General features: G+C 31.0%; 1 protein-coding gene across 5 annotated transcripts in view; it reads left to right on the top strand.

Annotated features, from left to right (window-relative positions):
• Positions 1–19,031, top strand: part of LOC125077859 (protein bunched, class 2/F/G isoform-like) — a 127,649-nt gene that overhangs the window by 62,780 nt on the left and 45,838 nt on the right. For 2 of the 5 annotated variants that reach the window (XM_047670603.1, XM_047670524.1), the window contains one exon: positions 9,925–9,943. The exons of the other annotated variants lie outside the window; for them this stretch is intronic. In XM_047670603.1, coding sequence (XP_047526559.1) covers positions 9,925–9,928 — 4 coding nt within the window. In that variant the 3' untranslated portion in view covers positions 9,929–9,943. Of the gene's footprint in view, positions 1–9,924; positions 9,944–19,031 lie in introns of those variants that run through there. 5 annotated transcript variants of the gene reach the window in all.

Here is a 19,031-nt window from a genome sequence, read left to right as displayed (position 1 = left end):
TGATTTCACAATCTTAATTCGTACATTCGTCAAAACAATAATAATATTTTGATCAATGTACGGATTACTCGAAAGGTGACTTGTATTCAACTAGAAGTTTATACATCCATTTCAAAACGCTAATTTTATAAGGGGGGTAGCTAGCACCGGTTCTACGCTCTCTACTAACATAGATTATCGAGATTACCCAGGGTTACTTCATGTATTTGTGGCCTAGAAACGTTTGTTTAATAAATAGGTCTAATTTGTATTACGTTTTTGAAAGCTTTATATATCGTTTGATATTTTATTAAATAATAAAATAAAACTCATATAATGATATAAAGTTAATGACAGACATTGAAAATTTTTTTTTTTTTTTATGTTAATTAATTTAAAAGCACTTCATGGCTTAGATTGTTAAGACAGTAATGGTACTACAATTCTCATTGCGGAACCCTATTAAAAAAAACAAGTTAAATTTTTTTTATATAACATAAGTATAACTTGTTGACTGTTACATTTATAACGGTAACAAATCACAATACCGTTGCAAAACTTATAATTGATCGTTAGATAGAGAAATGGGTAAATCAAATAAATTTAGTTAATAAACTGTTATTTATGCTACTTTTAAAGCAGGTTGGATCGGTTATTGTCAATCAAAAATACACTACAAACAGTCCATCATATTACCAGTGAAAAACTGCCATAGGATTATAAACCTTGTTTACATTTATTACTCAAATTATTTGTTGAAAGTGGTTAATAATTATTACTTGCAAATTTCGATTTGCTGTACCCGAATATACTTCAATATGACCCGTTACATACTGCCTAGCAACGGTCGATGGTAGAGTTCGATGTCCGGAAAAAGCCTCAATCCGATCTCATAGTTTCGGTATTCGCGATTCATCATGTTACGGTTGCCGTCAATCAAGCAGGCGTAGTCGAATTATTTTTAGGTCACTTCTTATGGTGAGTTTCTCACGGTAATATTTTGCGATGTCTGTTTTTGCAACTCTTGTAATAATAAGACAAGCAACATTGTATCAATTCTCGGATATCTTAAATAAATTATGTTAAATATTTTAACGGTGAAAAATTTGTATTTCAGTAGAGACGCACCATGAGCTTTCGCCTAATCTAATGCAGCCATGCATTATAATAGACGATATATTATTTTGAATTTTAAAACTAGTTTTCGTCTTTATAAATTAGTCTCCCTATATATTTATATATACTATTGAAATATATTTTATTACAACCCTTAAATATCCTTTGAACTGGGACGGCTTTTCTTTTCGCGTTTTAGGATTGGCCGTCAAGTGTTTGGTATATAGTACATATAAGCGTATATCCTCCTTTGGATTTCAGGTCGCGAAAGCGACACAAACAGACAGACAGACAGAGTTACTTAAGCATTTATAATATTAGTAGATTATGATATATAGAAGATAGATTTTGAAATCTGCTAAAATCCTTTACCGAGCTATGCTCGTGTATTTCTTAAAACTCAATTTTTTTGTCATATAAAAGCTAGCATGCTGTGAAAATTTACAAAATTAAAATACCTAACTAAATATATAGAAAGAAGACCACTACCGCCTTATTCTTGTAAAGTTGAATTTAAGTTATAACTTTCATAAGCACACAACTATTATCATTGACGTTTTTATAACATTTATTTAATAGAAAATGCCCCGTCCTTTATAAAATAAGAAATATTACATAATATTTTATAAAGTTTCATTAAATTTCTCGGCGTACCGATAGAGAGCGTTCGCAGTCACGACCTGGCGATCCTAGCACCGTGTTCAAGACGCTTCGTGACCGGTAATGAAGCCGAAAATGTATTATGGAACGGGTAAATCAATCTGTAATTCTTCTACCGTGCTCGAACTGGTAACCGCCCGTCATTTAAGTTGAAAATTTCTCGTTGACAGGAAAGTTGGAACAACTTTTACCGGATTTAATCTTGGGATATTTGTGAAAAGGTGCATCGTATTGGTTATATAGGACTTCAAAATCGAACCGTTCTGTTGTAAATTAATGGCATATAAAATATAAGTTCATATATGTAAATAAATCTTCAATACACTAAACTCGAGCTAGTATTTAACTGGTTGGTGGGTATAAACTCATCTCATTTCTCAAGCGAAAGACGTCTACAGCTGGACTATGTCCAGCCTCCCCAAAAGATCGCCACAACGAGCGGTCTTGTGCAGCCCGCAAAAAAAAAGGATTCAATATGCGTTTTCCTTATTTTCGTGTCAAAACTTCATCTTCAAATAATTCGTTATTCAAAACGAAACATTCATTAAATATTCATAAGTTCGCAAACAAACATTAAATAATATTATACACATACAAAGTCGCAGATTATATTAACAACAACAATAAATCTTAGTTACATACTACTTATGTACTTACACAATGAATACATAAACTTCCTGTAGTTTCATATGACATTGAAACTAATCCCACTTGTTGCCTTAGCCTTGGGAACTCTACGCAACAGACCGCACAAGGACGGGAACTTGTTTACGTCATTTACAGGGACAAACATTTAAAATTGAAACTTTTATCATCGTAATAAGAACATAAATTCATTAACGCTCCTTACTAAGCTCCAGAACCTTCTAACAATGTACGAGCAGCAAAAGTTCTTGTCTACTTGGTATATTGTCACTTAAAAATTGACTAGGTTTATTGTCGACTTTTAAGCCAAACACGCGAAGGTAAGTTTTTTTAAAAAGAAAAAAAAATAAAGATACCCGGAAACGTCTTCAAATTATGAGCACTGTCAATTTCTAAACTTCGTGATGATTCGTTACCACGAAAAAAAATATTTTTACTAAATATTTAACCCTCGGGTCTCTAGTGCCATATACTACGTGGCTAGCGTTAGTTAATACTAAGGTGAGATAACTTACAATATAAGTTATATTTGAGCCATGAATTACACTTGAATATGGAGTCTATGTTTACGAGGTGTTGTAAACCAAACCGCTTTAAATGTCTTTAACCACATAATCTGTCATCATTCCTAAGAATGGTCTTGACACGAAAGTAATCTTGGAGATGACATCAGAGTTGGCTACATTATATGCATTTATGAATATTAACCTTCTCGAAAGATATATTTAATTTATATTATTGTTATTGAGAAAGTAGTTCATAGTGGTTCTCGTTTATGTTTATTAATTTTATTATGCCTCTCTCCCCAACTTGATTGCAGTATTAAAAGTGAATGATAATAATTGTTATAAACAATATCGGGCAAATTTAATATTATATTGAGTTTAATATTATATTATTACTAATGTTAAACCTAGTATGTGCCATTTTGAACCAAATACAGTACGCTCAAAATGTAGGTTCGTTAAATTAAATAAATTTTATTTAATTTAACGATGTAATGGATATTTTTATTATAATTAAAATACATACATAAATTCCTTAGCTGTAGTTTTATATTTAAAACAAAGTAACACATATGATACTCACTTTTTATTGCGCATATGCGTTGAGACTTCTTGATGGTGAACAGTATTTCAATATTAATTTTTAAGACAGGAAACGTCACGTGCTAGAATCTATTTATGAAAGTTGATATAAAACAGGTATGAATTGATTAAATGTGTTACATATCATCACAATTTCCGGTTTCGATGAAAATTCGCTTGAAAGATAATTTTGTAAAAGGTCAAAGTGGGAAATAATCCTGTGATTTGTTTGTCGTGATCTAAAACGAGATATTAGAAATATGTGCATTACAATATTTCTTCATCGAACCCTCGATTCGAAGGTTTAGTGACAATTTTCTTTATCAACTACTTTTGTTCTGTCAGCACAGGCATTGTTTGTTTTCGTCTAACGTTTATTCCTTTCGAAATATTTCATAATTATTTTTGAATTATTTACATTAGAATAAATTATACATATAACGCCTTTACAGTAAAATGCTTACACTTATTAAAATACCAATTCATAGATAGGACGAAACACCGTCATCCGAGGTTATATATTAATTATTTCGTCACAACAAAATAATTTGTAGGATCCAAGACGAGACGAAGCCTAAATTGACCTGCATTAGACGCTACCATTAAACCTTTACATTCACTTTTAATTATTTTTATCTCGATTATACGAAATATCCGAATCTTTATATCATCCCTATAAAGATTCAGATATTTCGTAAAATATAAATATAAATATAACTTCTATATCACAAATAGATCATCGCTCTCGATTCTTTAATTCTGAACTTAAATAGTAATATAATTTTACATATAAATGTAGTAGACGTCTTTGCATGTTTAAATCTGATTTGACTGTTCTCACAAATATTACAAATTGCTTACAAAAAAGGTCAATTAACATGCCATCGGGTATATTCCATCACTTTTTTTATATTTATGTAACGCTTGTTTGTCAAGAAAGATTGATGAAGACATTGATTTTAACATCGAAAGAAAGGTTGCTTGCAAAATAAATATCGCCTTTCAATTTTATGACTTTATGCTTAGGTATATTTTAATATTTATAATTTTATGTCTATCAATGACGTCATAATTTCTACGATTTGTCCTATCCACGTTATTTTAGTAGAGTATAATTATTTCTCAAAATGTTTTTCACATGCACAGACTCAGTCTGATAGTACTATAGAATGTCAATCTATTACGAGCGGACGTGCTTTCCAAGAAACAGCCGTGTAACAATGTCAATTTCTTGTCTAGAGGATACAACTGATTATCTTTTAGCCGAAAATTATTTTTTGGGCAATTTAAATTTTTTTTAATTAGATTCAATAATCAATACAAACGATTTTATTGATATCGCTCCTTGGGCATGCTTATTGTTTTTCAAGGGGTTCGAGCATTTATAAAATTATAAACACTAATTCATGATCAAAATAATTTCCGCATTTAAAAATAATTAAAATCATATTTCCTTATGTAAATTAATATTACACAAAACCTAAGCAAAATGTAGGTTATACAACGTGTTAAATAGTACAAAAAAAAAACATACTAACTGGCATAGTTCTGATTTCAACTCGATATTTTATATGATTACATTAATTACTTATTGTAATGACTGTTTTTCCTCCAAGACTTGCAGCTGTCAAATGAAGGTTACGTAAGCCACCGTGTTACAATTATAAGGCCAACGGTAGATATTTAAAGTAAACATTTCATATTATACTGTTTTAAATTTACATTTTATAAAAATATATTACGCTACTTTTTTCCATATTTTAAAATTAGTTGGATATATTTAGAATTTAAACGTATGATATTTATATTTTATGCAAATGTCGTAATACAACTAGGAAATCTGGTTTACAAACGAATCATTTTTAAAAACATCTATGATGAAGAGATTACGAATATTTAGATTATTCTCTATCGTTCGTTTGAGATTTAAATAAAACTAGGCTGTTTAATCAAAATATTCTTTATTCTAGTAGGCTCATAAAAGCACCTTTGAATCGTCATGTTACAGTATTAAATTAAATGCAAAGCTACCACCGGTTCGGAAAGTAGATTCAACCGAGAAGATCCGGCAAGAAACTCAAAATGTACTCTTAAATACTCTACTTTAAATGATGGGAATCATTTAAAGTAGAGTATTTCAGTATAGTACAATTAAATTTTCAATCCAAACTTTTTTATCTTAAATATAATCTTGTATAAAATCAATAATTACGGTTGAGCTTTTATATACAAGGATTAATCCTACAAGAAGGCGGTCTAGATTTCTTCCTTGATTTACTGTTCGTATACAAGACTTCAGAGTTTCAACGTTAATAACTTACAAATCGACCTTGACCTAACATTGATCGCCCTATTACTGCAAGAATAGCAACACGAGCTCTCGAAGAAGATATTCGAAGGACGGAACGACTCGAATCAGGGCTCTTAGAATAATCAAGGATAATGCGACCTAGAAAATAAATAGGTTAAATCTTCCTTATATATCGGGATTATTCAATTCATTTTGTTCGGTTAATTTTACTTTATTCTGGCCACCTTTTATCTATCGATGATTGATGATGATTTTGAATATCTTGTCGATAGTCACATATATATGTGTGTGATAATAATATACATATATATATCTTGAATAGTAAATATTTATATTCTATAAATGATTTAAGAAATCGCGATAACAGTCAGCCATTTTGATTTCGTATGACGTCATAACCTACAAAACTAAGTATACTTCTGCTTCTGATAATACGCCAATGTTATTAAAATTTATTTAAGACCGTTTAGGATAAATATACTTCTATTAATGCGATCAGTACACAGATTCTCAGAAGAGGGGATAAATGAGAATACTGAGATTGCCTAGACAGAAAAACCTAGTAATATTACGATTTTAAAGTTCTTGTAGAGCCTAATTGAATAAAGTATACTTTGATTTTAAATTTGATGTAATGTTGAATTGTTGAAACCTGTATATTTTATCAATTATTTACGTCATACACGAGTCTCCGAATGTCTTTGAAATGTTTGTAAACAAAACTATAAATTAAAAACGTGATGTGAAGGTAATTATACTACATTAAATAACTTTATAGTCTTTATCACAATGGAAAAAGATTAAATATGTAAATAATAAATATAATTGGATTAAAATTTTATGTGGTTTCAAATTTACTGATTTAATGATTATAGATACTTTAATAATGTAGGTATGTTTATATTTTGTAATAAAAAATGTAGTACATCACTCATTTTTACTTCGTGTAGTTCATATAGTATATTAAATGGATTTGTCATTAGATAGATTTGATACCAAAAAAAAGACAAAGTGAAGCAAATGTCGCTTATGTAGATTTTGTTTTTACAAGGATTTAATATTATGAAATCTATACTCATAAAATATTTTATCCTGATTAGCTATTAACGCACAGCTAGTCAGATACTAAGCTGAAATTTTGTAACTAGGTATATTCTTTAACAAAATCCTCTGAGAGAACTCAGTTTTTTTTAATTTATTTTTATTGTTGTTGGTGTTTATATTATACACTAGCGACCTGCCCCGGCTTCGTACGTGTACAGTTTGTTAATAAAGAAAATTATATGATATAAATATATTTTTTATCCAATAGAAATCCAGATTATTCAATAAATATTTGTAACTATTGATAAAATTACTGTTGGGAGATCCCCACCACCAAATGATTGATTTTGACACTTACATTACCATTCTTGATTGGCTAAGATTTACAAAAATTTCATCCTTGATTTGACAACCTTAATATTGTCGTGACGATTGGCTTGAACTCAGACTGGACGCCTGCCGGGCTTTGCAAGTATTTTATATATCAGTAGTCATTCCGAGTTCAAGCTTGATTCATAATAACAAACAGATTTACTCTCGCATTAATAATATTAGTATGTAAGAATTCATGACAGACTTGAGACAAGATAATTTGGAGAATATATTTTTACATTAACATGATAGAAGCTTATTGGAAAAATCAAAAACCAACGAGTTTAAAATGATATTTGCTTATTCGATAAACTACGAACTGCAATACGGATAGTTCAGTTATATGTTAATAGATGGCGCTGTAAAAATTGTTAATGATATTCAATCGTTTGTTTGTGAATAATATAATATTAATAAAATAATATAATACAACTTATTTATTTTGAGATTGAAAAAAATTACGGAATCAAAATATATTTATTGTGATTGTGTATGTAATGGAGAGTATAAAACGGTCGTTTGACCTATCCGATATATTCTAGGAAGTTCATCAAATACGGCAGTGTATGCATATATATATATGTATACAAGCTGACCACGATCAACTTCATGGCCTAATTGAGATTGACAAGTCTGGACGCAAGTAGTTGCGAAACGTGTTCTAATTAGCACCCCGTTAACATTGACCCAGTCCGCGTATAGAAATATAATTAAAAATACACAAAAAATATACATATTTTAGATTATTTATAAAATGTTATCCATTACTTTGTTTTTTTATTTTATAAACTAATAGAATAATATTACTTACTGATAGTCGAAATCGTCGCAAGTCGCTGTGGGTAGATCTGAAACACACCAAATATTTTTCCTCTAATTATACAATTAAAGTACCTTGGTAATGGCAGGCATGTTTGATGGTGGGTTATTCAACATCATCACATCACTCGTCAGACTGTACTCTACAGAGAATAATCAGTTTGTTTTAATAAAAAATATTTTTATTCAAAAATAATTTAAAATATTTCTTTGCTTATTTTGTATATAATTATGTATTTATTTTTGACACTGATTGCAAAAGTTACGGCGCAAAAAAACATGACATGCTAAAGATATTAATAAAATCGATGTCTGATTCTTATTAATTTTAATGAAAAATTACATTATTGATCATCCACGCCGGTGAAGCCTTGTGCTGCACGTTATTTTAAAATACAGGGTCATTTATTATGAAATAATACGCTGTCGTTATTAGTAGAGATTTTCGATTGTTAGAATGAAACCTTTACACATATATAAATTGAATAGATATATTTATCTTACCATTCTAACATTGGACAAATAACATCTGCTGCTCAGCCTAGAATGTCCCATATTCATCTCGGTCTTTAGGCAGTGCTGTAGCGCATAAGAAACGTCGGTTACCGTTACCATCTGTCGGTATGTTTTATATCTGATGGACGGTGCCTACTCGTAACGGTTTGCAGCACAATGCCGACATAGTATCGCTAAGGGTGATACAGTTATACCGGGCGTGTATAACAACGGGTCGGGGAGCTCAATTCACTGATCATGAAATTCACTTCTTCTATTCCTTTCTATTTAATTTAACGCCAGCATCAGTTGTCACTATTCAATCTTTAAGAAATGGCAGACAATTTATATTTCAATGTCGTTTTTTAATCAAAAGTGGTTCTGATTACGAGAGTATCAATAATGTAGCTGCTTACAATATTTTTTTTGTATATACAATCTATATATGCCACAACTACTGCTACAGTATATAAAAAAATGTTCATAGAATAACAGACAAATATTTAAAAACAAATGGTGGTCACTGTAGTTTACACGTGCAAAAACATATTTGGTCATTGAAACTCATTTGGCTATAAGATAATTTCGCGCATTTATCGAAATCCATATACGTTTACGTAAACATGAAGCGGTGTTTTCATGTTGCGCCTATGTTTATGCATAACAGCTTATCGATCAATACTACTCCACAGCTGTGCAAATAATTATATGAGAACGTAGTTTGTATTCACGAGTTTAATGGCATGTTGTTTTTATATAATGACTTTAAAATATACATAATAAAATGCTAATCTATTATAGAATAAATATATGAAATATTAATTGTAAATTATATAATATAGAAAAAAAAATTGTAATGATTGCAACTTGGAAATAAGAACATCCACCAAGTGAAATCACGGCATACCGTCAACTTACATGTACTAGTACACTGTACATAACTCTGTGTGTTATTTAATATGTTACCATGCTTCCACAGTGGAAAATTTTCACATGCAGTTGCCACATGTAAAGTGCGGTCTACAAATGAGATTCAATGGCGTTACACGAAGATTTGTAGTCACACATACAAATATGTACAAGTCCATTATATTATTGAACATAATCACCGTATTTGTCATGACATAAGTTTGCAATGAAAACACTATTACATTACATTTACATGTGTGAATTAATTTAGGATTACAAACATTGATATCGAATTATTTAGGCATTTGTCCATATTTAATGTTTGGTGGAAACATTATTATTATCTATTTTATTATTCATATTATACGTGCTTTGATTGTATTCATTGTATTAATTATATGTATTTATTTTTCAAAGTAAATGTTCTATAATATATATCTGAAGTATAATTTATGTAGTTAAAAATGTTCCTTTTGATTTTTTCAGGTAAGGCAATGTCTTCCAAACGAACGAGATCTTTTCCGAATCGGAGGTATGTGGTAAAACCATTCGTCCCAAAAACATAAAACACTTGTATAGGTCACACCGGCCAACGTACCAGATCACCGTACCCCACCTTTAATGTCCGACAGTTGTGAGTGAACGTCAAATTTGTCGACGGTCTTGTAGTCTCTTTAAATACATGAACCTGCCCTCGCTATGGACAAACAGGCGGTCATCCACCTCAGTGATGGTTACTTAATGTTCAACGAATTAGTCATGAGCTAAAGCAAATATTAGTTTAGCGTTTGCCTCATAATTCAATCGCATCATTTCGTTTAAAACCGCAATAGATAACCTAGACAAACAGCTCATTTTGAACTTGACATTACTCATGATGGTAACCTTATGACATCACCGTATGACGTTTCCGAATTTTTGAATTAATCCTTTTATTAAACGTTTGTGATTCATTATAATAAATATTGCTTAATTTATATATTTTACGCTTCGTTGTAATTCTCTGTGTATATCCAAATATACATATACTATCCAAATATACTATCCAATTACTATGAGTTATCCAAATAACTCATAGTAATTGCTTAATTCTCTCTTTTACTGCTATAGGAAGGACTTCATAAATAACGTGATTAAATTAACATTCGAGATTTGAAATAGCTTGTTTACGGCACGCGTCGGCAAGCTGCCAACCTACACCTGAACACATATTATAATATTTTGGCACATTATAAACGTATAATAACTTTGCATTTCATCCGTTTAGAACTAATTTCAATGTTTGTATAATTAACTGTTATCGTAAAAGACAAATAATCACAAGACATTAACTAACAAGAGTTTATACTTTAAAGTCGAAACACAACAGCAAAAGTTCTGTAAGTATCAAAACATTTCTATGTTGCGTTGTTCGCTCATGATTAAAATATTATTCTTCTAATTGTTATTAAACCTTAACATTTCTAAAACCAAAGTTTATAGATAATTTATTCAAATACGTGCCTTAAATATAATCGCGTTTGATAGTTTTGCAATTCTTTATTCGAATGCAGCAATTCGTTGAGTTAATGACACATAACAATAGTCGATTGTGATGCTATCAGGAGTCAGTCTTCATTACCGCTATCTTGCATCGCGGTACGATCTTCATTTACGATAACGATTATGCGATGTTATGAATCATTTATTGTTTCGGTAATCGTGCACTGAATGTCTCCTTTGACACTTCGTGTTATTCAATTTTGTCGTATTCGCAAAACGTCACGTTCATTACATTACATTAATTTTATTTATTAAAAAATATATTTATGGTTGAAGATATTTTATACTCAAAAAAGAAAATGCTCACTTAAATGAGGACTAACATTATTTTTTGCAAAGAATTACTACAATATATATATTTTTAATATATACAGTATAAGTATCGCCGAAATTCCCATGAAATGACACGTTAGATATATGTTATGTGATTATTATAAAAGATTTGAATTAAAAATCAATATTACATTAAACACAAATGACTAAAAACTCAATTATTTGTAGGCTGAAACTGACAGTCTGTAGTAGTTAAATGATTGTTGTTGTGAAAATTAATCTTTTTAAACATCTCCCATTAAATAATGCGAATCTACGAATATTTTCATAAAAGATAAGTCCTAAAAACACTCGTAATAGGGATATTTTTTTTGGCATACATTATGCATTACTTTTAATGTAATAAGTATCACAATTTTGTTTATTTGTATTAATTAAATGTCGTTCCTCGATAACTGTTAGGGTAATTCGTAAAGGGGTCATGTTTCATTCGATAAACCTTCGCAGCCATCTTTGTGAATCCAGTTATCAGCGTTATCTATGTTTGTTTACATTGACACGGCTGCTGTTTGCCGACGATAACGATGTTTTGCATGCGTTGACAGTAAAAAAAATATCATGAGAGACATACTGCGTAACGTTACTTGGAATATAATAACAAACAGTTATAATAGTCGGAAATTTATAAACCACAATTTACAATGAGAAATATATATTTAACTTATGACTAAAGAAAGCTATACAATGATTTTTTGTTTGTCTAGTACCCACCTCTATAGGTTTCTGTTAACTGCCTCGTTGGCCTAGTGGCTAGATATAAGCCGGCTTATCCGGAGGTTTTAGGTTCAAACCCTAGATTGGACGGATAAAAAGTAATTGGGTTCGTAGATTATCAGTAGTAGCCCGGAATCTGAAAATTTCAATTGTGTACACTGTACCTGAACCCTATACGGTCGTGTCGGGTTTGCCGTCCCACCGGGTTATGAAAGAGCACCTTAGCTTGCGCACACAATGTATCCTGCGCAGTTAGCTAGTGTCCCTTGAGATATACATTATCATATCATCTATATCCTCGATAGAAGTAGCAATCCTTGGCTACTTTAAGCACAAATGTATCGAAGTTTTCAAAACAAACGAGTATGGAAAGTGGCGTAACGAGTAGCTTTTAAAGAATCCTCTACCCAACCCTCGATTCGTAATGTTATCGGAATAACATACATTTGCAAAATTTTACAACTATACTAATAGATACTTATAAAGTAGGTTAAAAAAATACTTCCTTATTTTATTTTGTTTATATGCTTACTCTGCTTAACAAACAAAGTTCTAGTAAAACTATTATAAAGCGCGAATTTTATTTTTAAAGAGTTTGTTTACATAAATGAATATCGAAGTAGTTAAGTTAAGAATATCTTTATATCACTTACATACTCAATGATGATTTAGTCACACTGAAAGAAAGGTCTTAGGTCGTAAGTATTATTGACGTCAAGAAATCTCCGATATCTGAATATCTAATCACTTCATAATTGCTCATTAGCTTTACATAACGTCATAGGACTTTATTTATGCTTTCATAAATTGTGATAACCTAATATAAATCGTTTTCTATCATTTGGGCACGTGTACGCCTTGTAACCATATTGAGGTTCCCATCGAAATATTTATCTTTCTCTACTACTTCGCAATCAAAATACCTCGTTCGTAACCCCATTTATTCATAAGCTAATATCCAAAACATCTTATTTAAGCTTCTGATCCTAATTATTCTTACAACGTTACGTAAAGGTCCATTGCTATGTACCCTACATTCATTCAATATTATCGCTAATTAACTGGATTGGAATTATTGGAATTTAAAGTATCAGTTCAAGGATCCGTAAATTCTAATTATTGTTCTACATAAGATGTTCTTATTTGAACGCCCTTTATGTAGTTGCTAATGTAACTGTTTACGTTCTTATAATTAGTTGTTATGTAACTCTTGATAAGAGTTTACATCGTCTTTTTTAGTTCAATGCCTAATATCCGCTATAAAATATTGTAAGTTCTAATTTTATTTTTGTTTAAATGATATCTCATATAGTGTAGGTACAACGCGTTAGATATTATTTTTAAAAATTTATTGTGCATGGTAAGGGAGCAGTTTGGAGCTACAGTAGGCACCTTCAAATATAAAATTAATTATTCATTATAAGCCGGACACAGCAACGGACTTACACCGTCTTACTCATCAAATAAGCAGACTTTACCAACTGCATACCATTTGGAATGAGCATTAATTAAAATAAAAGAAAAATTTAAAAATGTCTGATGACTGTTGAAAATCTTCCGAATGTATGGATGAATCACAAAAATTGTATCTTCCTATGACACTAGCGACAGTGCCTCTACCGCATTGCGCAATACACGTCGTCATCTGTTTAGTGATTTATGCATTCCATGGCAAACCGCGATCCGTGGACTACGAAATGTTGAAATCCTGTGTCAACTGTCTCATGTTCCGGATACCTCGCGATATGTTTTACTGCGCCAACAGCTCCGCTTTATATATTTGATAAATTAGCATCCAAAATAAATTTAAAATAGTTTTTATTAGCGATAAAAGCGTCTGCTGCGATTTATGTAAGTGCTCTAAAACAGGCCGCGTGGGTTTGTGTCATTCTCTTAAACCGGTTTCAGTTTTTATTTTTAAGTTTATTTTTGCACGCCTTTGAATATTGACAGTCGAAAGGCTATATGTCGTTTTTTTTTGGTAATAATTGCGACACTATTTAGTTGATTTGTTGCGTTATTTCTATGTTTACCACTCGGTCAGGTGACTTACTTTTCAATTACATATACGGAAAGCAAATCCAATTGCGGTCCATTTCGGAATAGGTATTAAGGCGTACTTAACCTACTTATAAGTGAGCTTTACTGTAAGGCTTCGATGCCTTATTACTTCTTACTCAATTTAACATTTCAAAGTAGCTTGTCTTTTAAATAATTCGATATCGTTATATTTCTTTACACGTCTTTCTACATCTAGAGGAAGAAAATTTTGAAAAAATGTTCTAAAATTTTACGTTGAATTTTGTTAAACTTTTGGAATATTCCGTTTCAAACAACTTCAAGTACATTTATAAATACCTATACCTGAATAAACAAAATACTCCATACTAGGTATATACTAGACTAGACTACTTAACTTCTACAAATAGTTTCCATGTATAGTGTCAGAATGTATAATTGGTTATGATATCATACATGATGTTTATGTCATCGGGGAAAATATTAATATTTAGTATAAAAAAGTCTTAATATGTTTCTTATGCATATTATGAAATAAAATGACTGCATTTAAATAAGATTTTTTTAAACAAGTGCTTAAAAAAGAGTTTAGCGATCATTATTATATTACAATGATGATACTCAAAATAATGTTCTTTAACTAGTTTTCATTCATAAATATTTTGGTTCCATTGATTAGCTCAAATAATGAATATTTATTGATGATTTTAGTCACGCTACAATGAGTTACGTTCTAAAATTTCAAAAAAAATTACATGATACCTTAACATTGACCATGACAGACGTTTTTTCTTTTCATGTAAAATAAAAACATCCTTCTTGCTACATAAAATTTACCATCCTGGATTTAACCGATTGCGTCACTCCTTGTTTTTCGTAACTTAACCTCAATACTACAATCCTGATGATATCATTTATTACGTCACTATTCGCAGCTATGTAGGGGATATCACTTTATTCGTTTTTTATTATTAACATTCTATCCGCCAAGTTTATTATACTTTCACCAATTTGTGTCTTTATTTGAGTTTATTTCTCATATCCTATTCCTTTTAAGGCGATTGTTATTCGCTGATCAGTATCGAGTCGCTTATTTCACATAACTTTTATTAGCGTGCACTTAAACGATTTCAATGCACATGCGACACTATGGGATTATCTAACTAGGACTAGACACTTCGTTTTTATTACCTTAGAGTTGTTTATTTTACAATTATAGTTAAGCGAAATCCCAATATAAGTATTATTGCTTCAGATTGTTTCCTCAATCCCTTTGTTTATATACGTAAGTCTAATCATTATTATCAATTTAACGTTTGTGTTTAAATTGAATTATGTATTATAAAATTATTAAATAGGTTGAAAAGTCTAGACATTCAGGCCTGAAACAGTCTGTTGTGTTTCGTCTTATTATTATTTCATCAACGTTCGCTACTGCTTGAGTAATGTTCATAGATTAAGAGTTTTGAAGAATCTGAATGTTTGCCAAAATAATACAAGTAATTTAACAGGAATAATAAAGTAATTTAGGTGCTCGCTACTTTGATAAATTGAAGGTAATGTGTGAAAAATGACAAAAAAAACGTGACAATTCGTTACAAGACATATTGCCGTCAATGTTATCATTAAACAGTAAAATAATATCTCAATAACTCAACTGTAGGTATGTCTAAAATAATTCTTATCGATCATCATAAAGATTTGCTTTATGTTTTATGATCGCTCGACTTACGTCACGCACCACGACTCGCTAAGTTTTTATATTCGCACTATGGCGATGCGCTGTCTCCCTCTCGCGCAGCGTTCATCGATATATCCGTCTTTGTCCGCCGTTCGTGGCGACAGGCTGTCTGGTACTTTCGGACGGCCACCGCGACGCAAACAAAACCCTAGGTCACGGGCGCTGGACATGTTTTCCTCCACGAATCACGTTGCTGTAACTCTCCCGCTATTGGACCAAATTTGTTAGTAGGGGCCCTGAGTGTTTCGTGAATATCATGGTCTCCTACGGAATTCCGTTTCCGGGAGAGAACTAATTTGAATGCACTTATCGATGCAATGAACTTTGCATGTGAAAGGAATTATTATTATTTTATTGCCAACCCTAAAACTATTTTCGAAGTTTGAATAGTAACACCTGCTCGTACGCCATATTAAAAAAAAATTACCTGAGGAGCAAATTGTTTTTTATATATTTCCAAGTCTACCATTATTTGTCCGCTAAATAAATAATGTAGAAATCTGATAGGCTGAACTCGAAGAAGCAAGCATGCCAAATAATACATTAGCATCTCATTGGAAATAGTATCATGCCAAGATAGTACGAGATGACGGGTACATTGCTAAAAATTCTGTACACTGCAAAATGATAAATCGAGAGATCGTGCCTGTCTGCCTAAAGCGAATTTGGCAAGTAGTACAAAATATTTTTACCGCGTTCGGCTGGCTGAATTACGTTTATTTTGGGGAAAACGTACCGTGCTCACCGCTGTACAAACCATTATTTTTAGTGGTCACAGAACACCGCGTAGTTTCCGACTGCAGCGACTCATTGCGGTGGTCTGTTTGTTTCGCTACAGTTTTTATGGTTTCCTTTAAATAACGAGAGACTCACACAGATCGGCTTATGGCCGTCCGTTTTTACAACCATCTTTTATTGCTATCAATATCTATCATTACTGATTGATATGTAGCGAAACGACGGCGCCTCTGCCAGTTAAATGTCTCTTTTATTGACATATCTTCTTAAATCGTCGTTATTACGCGGTAATATCCTGATACAGATAAATTCTCTCTTCTCTGCTTGCATTTTATGCTTTTAATAGTTCATAGTAACAACCGTTATCATAATTTGTATTCAATATTTATATAAAAGTATCTAAATATGATATATCAAGAGCCTCGTTAGCCCTTCATATATTTCCACTACGTTTTAAACGCTATTTTAAGCATCGTCATATGAATGTAGCATATCGCATACCTTTACGGACGAACTAGTTAAACTTTGAATAAGACTAATTATAATTAATCCAGGCTCGTAGATTAAATGCTTTTCGTTTTAACGTACGGCAATCCAACGTCAATTTGGAGTTTGATCAGAGAAATCAACAAGTGATTTTGGATTTAAATATCTTTATTTCTCTTAAGAACATTGCAGTTGACTTAAAATGAGATTACATAATGTTTAACAAGTATTTTTAACAAGTTCTACACTGATAGAGGAAGTTAGTAATTAAATTCATTCTTATAAAAGTACTTTAACTTTTAGTTTAATTTACTTTTACCGTCGCTTATTTCATGAGGCTATTTATTAGGCAGTAATGTTCCCTAGAACATTTTTCTGGCCATAATTCTATGTTCTTGGGTAGTGATAGTTACTTGTTTTCATTTTCTAAATTTTATCTGTATATTTTAGCGCTGATTATTATATTGGAATGAATTGAGTTTAAAAGTATATTTTTTAATAAGTGAACAGGTATAGATAGATTTGTGTATCATTCACAGTGTAGTCTTCTTATAAGGAATAAAAAAACTTGATAACTTTACGCTTAGATATTACGCGTTTTACGCGGGATTACGAGTTTTTAATTCTTTTAGAATTGACTTCGATGCAAATGCTCACACTTCTGTCACATACTTAAGATGTGGTTTTTTATTGAATTAGAAATTATGATACGCACTTTACGAGGTATACAATTTGACATTTTCCATAAGATGCCTGTCAGATATGCCAATTCAGATTAAATGTGATCAATATTTGTTTTCTTCGATAATTTGTCATTTAACATTAATCCTAGATAATTTTCTATATATTATTTTTTTATCACTGTAAATATATAAGCCGTTTTTGTAATAATCATCGTAAGTAGATAATAATTATAAACATACTATTTATTGAGCAGGGCTTTTCGAGCTTCATTTATTGAATGAAAAACTTGGTTAACAGACAATTATCTTTTGCATTTAATGTTAGTATTATATATTGACTGGAAGTCAATATTAATATTCAGGGCTAAATAACATATACCAATATTGCTTAATTTTTGTCACAGTTTTGTGTGACTACCGACGTCGAAATTTTCTCTCTAATCAATTGAAATAACTAAAGTATTTTATGATCAATATAATATTAAAATACTCATGTATATGTATTGAAAAACACGAGTTTGTATTATTATTATATTCTAAGAATGAGAATGAGCGTCAGTACCCACTAAGCTCGCGAGTGACTGATGTCTTCCTGCCAATTTTTAAACTAATTTCTCCGGTTGAAAGTCTCACCATAATCTCAACCTTAAGACAAGGTAATAGATAATAAATTTAACTTTACAAAGTAAATCTGTCTTCGTCAACTGTTTTTCACTCCGGCTCCGATTAATTTGGCCACGAACAAGAATAGAAGTTGTCAAGTGCCAAGAAAGATCATCATCGTCTTTAATTAGTAAGCATTTTACATTTTGCCGCTATCCGGTCTTAGCAACATTATCTTTTAAAAATAAAATGTCACATTAAACTATTTTTTTTTCAAGCTGGCAATATATCTAAAATAATTATTTGTTACATTTACGTTTAAGGAACTGATTAACTAGTTCACTCGTTAGATTTGCTTCCGTATACATGCAAAATCTTTATTATAATGTTTTTGTGAAGTTAAAAGTATTGTTTTTCGTAATATGTGGTTGCTTTAACACCTGCACATACTTAAGAACAACTGAGCAAACACCATAAGTACTAACAGCGGTCTATATTTAAATGCAAACGAAGCCTTGTAAGTACCATTTGTTGAGAGCGTACAAAAAGCAATTCATCTGACATTAACGGAACGATGGCAAAAAATAATGACATCACCTCTCTCACAATAACTAAAATATATAGATACCTCCTGCGGCTACGTATGGACACAATTCTCTCCTGGCTTTACTCGTTTAATTAAAATAATATCACATTAATATTTCATGTGTATAAAGAATTTGTTTAACTATTTG

Source organism: Vanessa atalanta, chromosome 1 (assembly GCF_905147765.1).
Source record: "Vanessa atalanta chromosome 1, ilVanAtal1.2, whole genome shotgun sequence".
NCBI classification, from domain to species: domain Eukaryota; kingdom Metazoa; phylum Arthropoda; class Insecta; order Lepidoptera; family Nymphalidae; genus Vanessa; species Vanessa atalanta.
The sequence above is the reverse complement of the archived record's forward strand: the minus strand, read 5'-3'. Positions and strand labels throughout refer to the sequence as shown.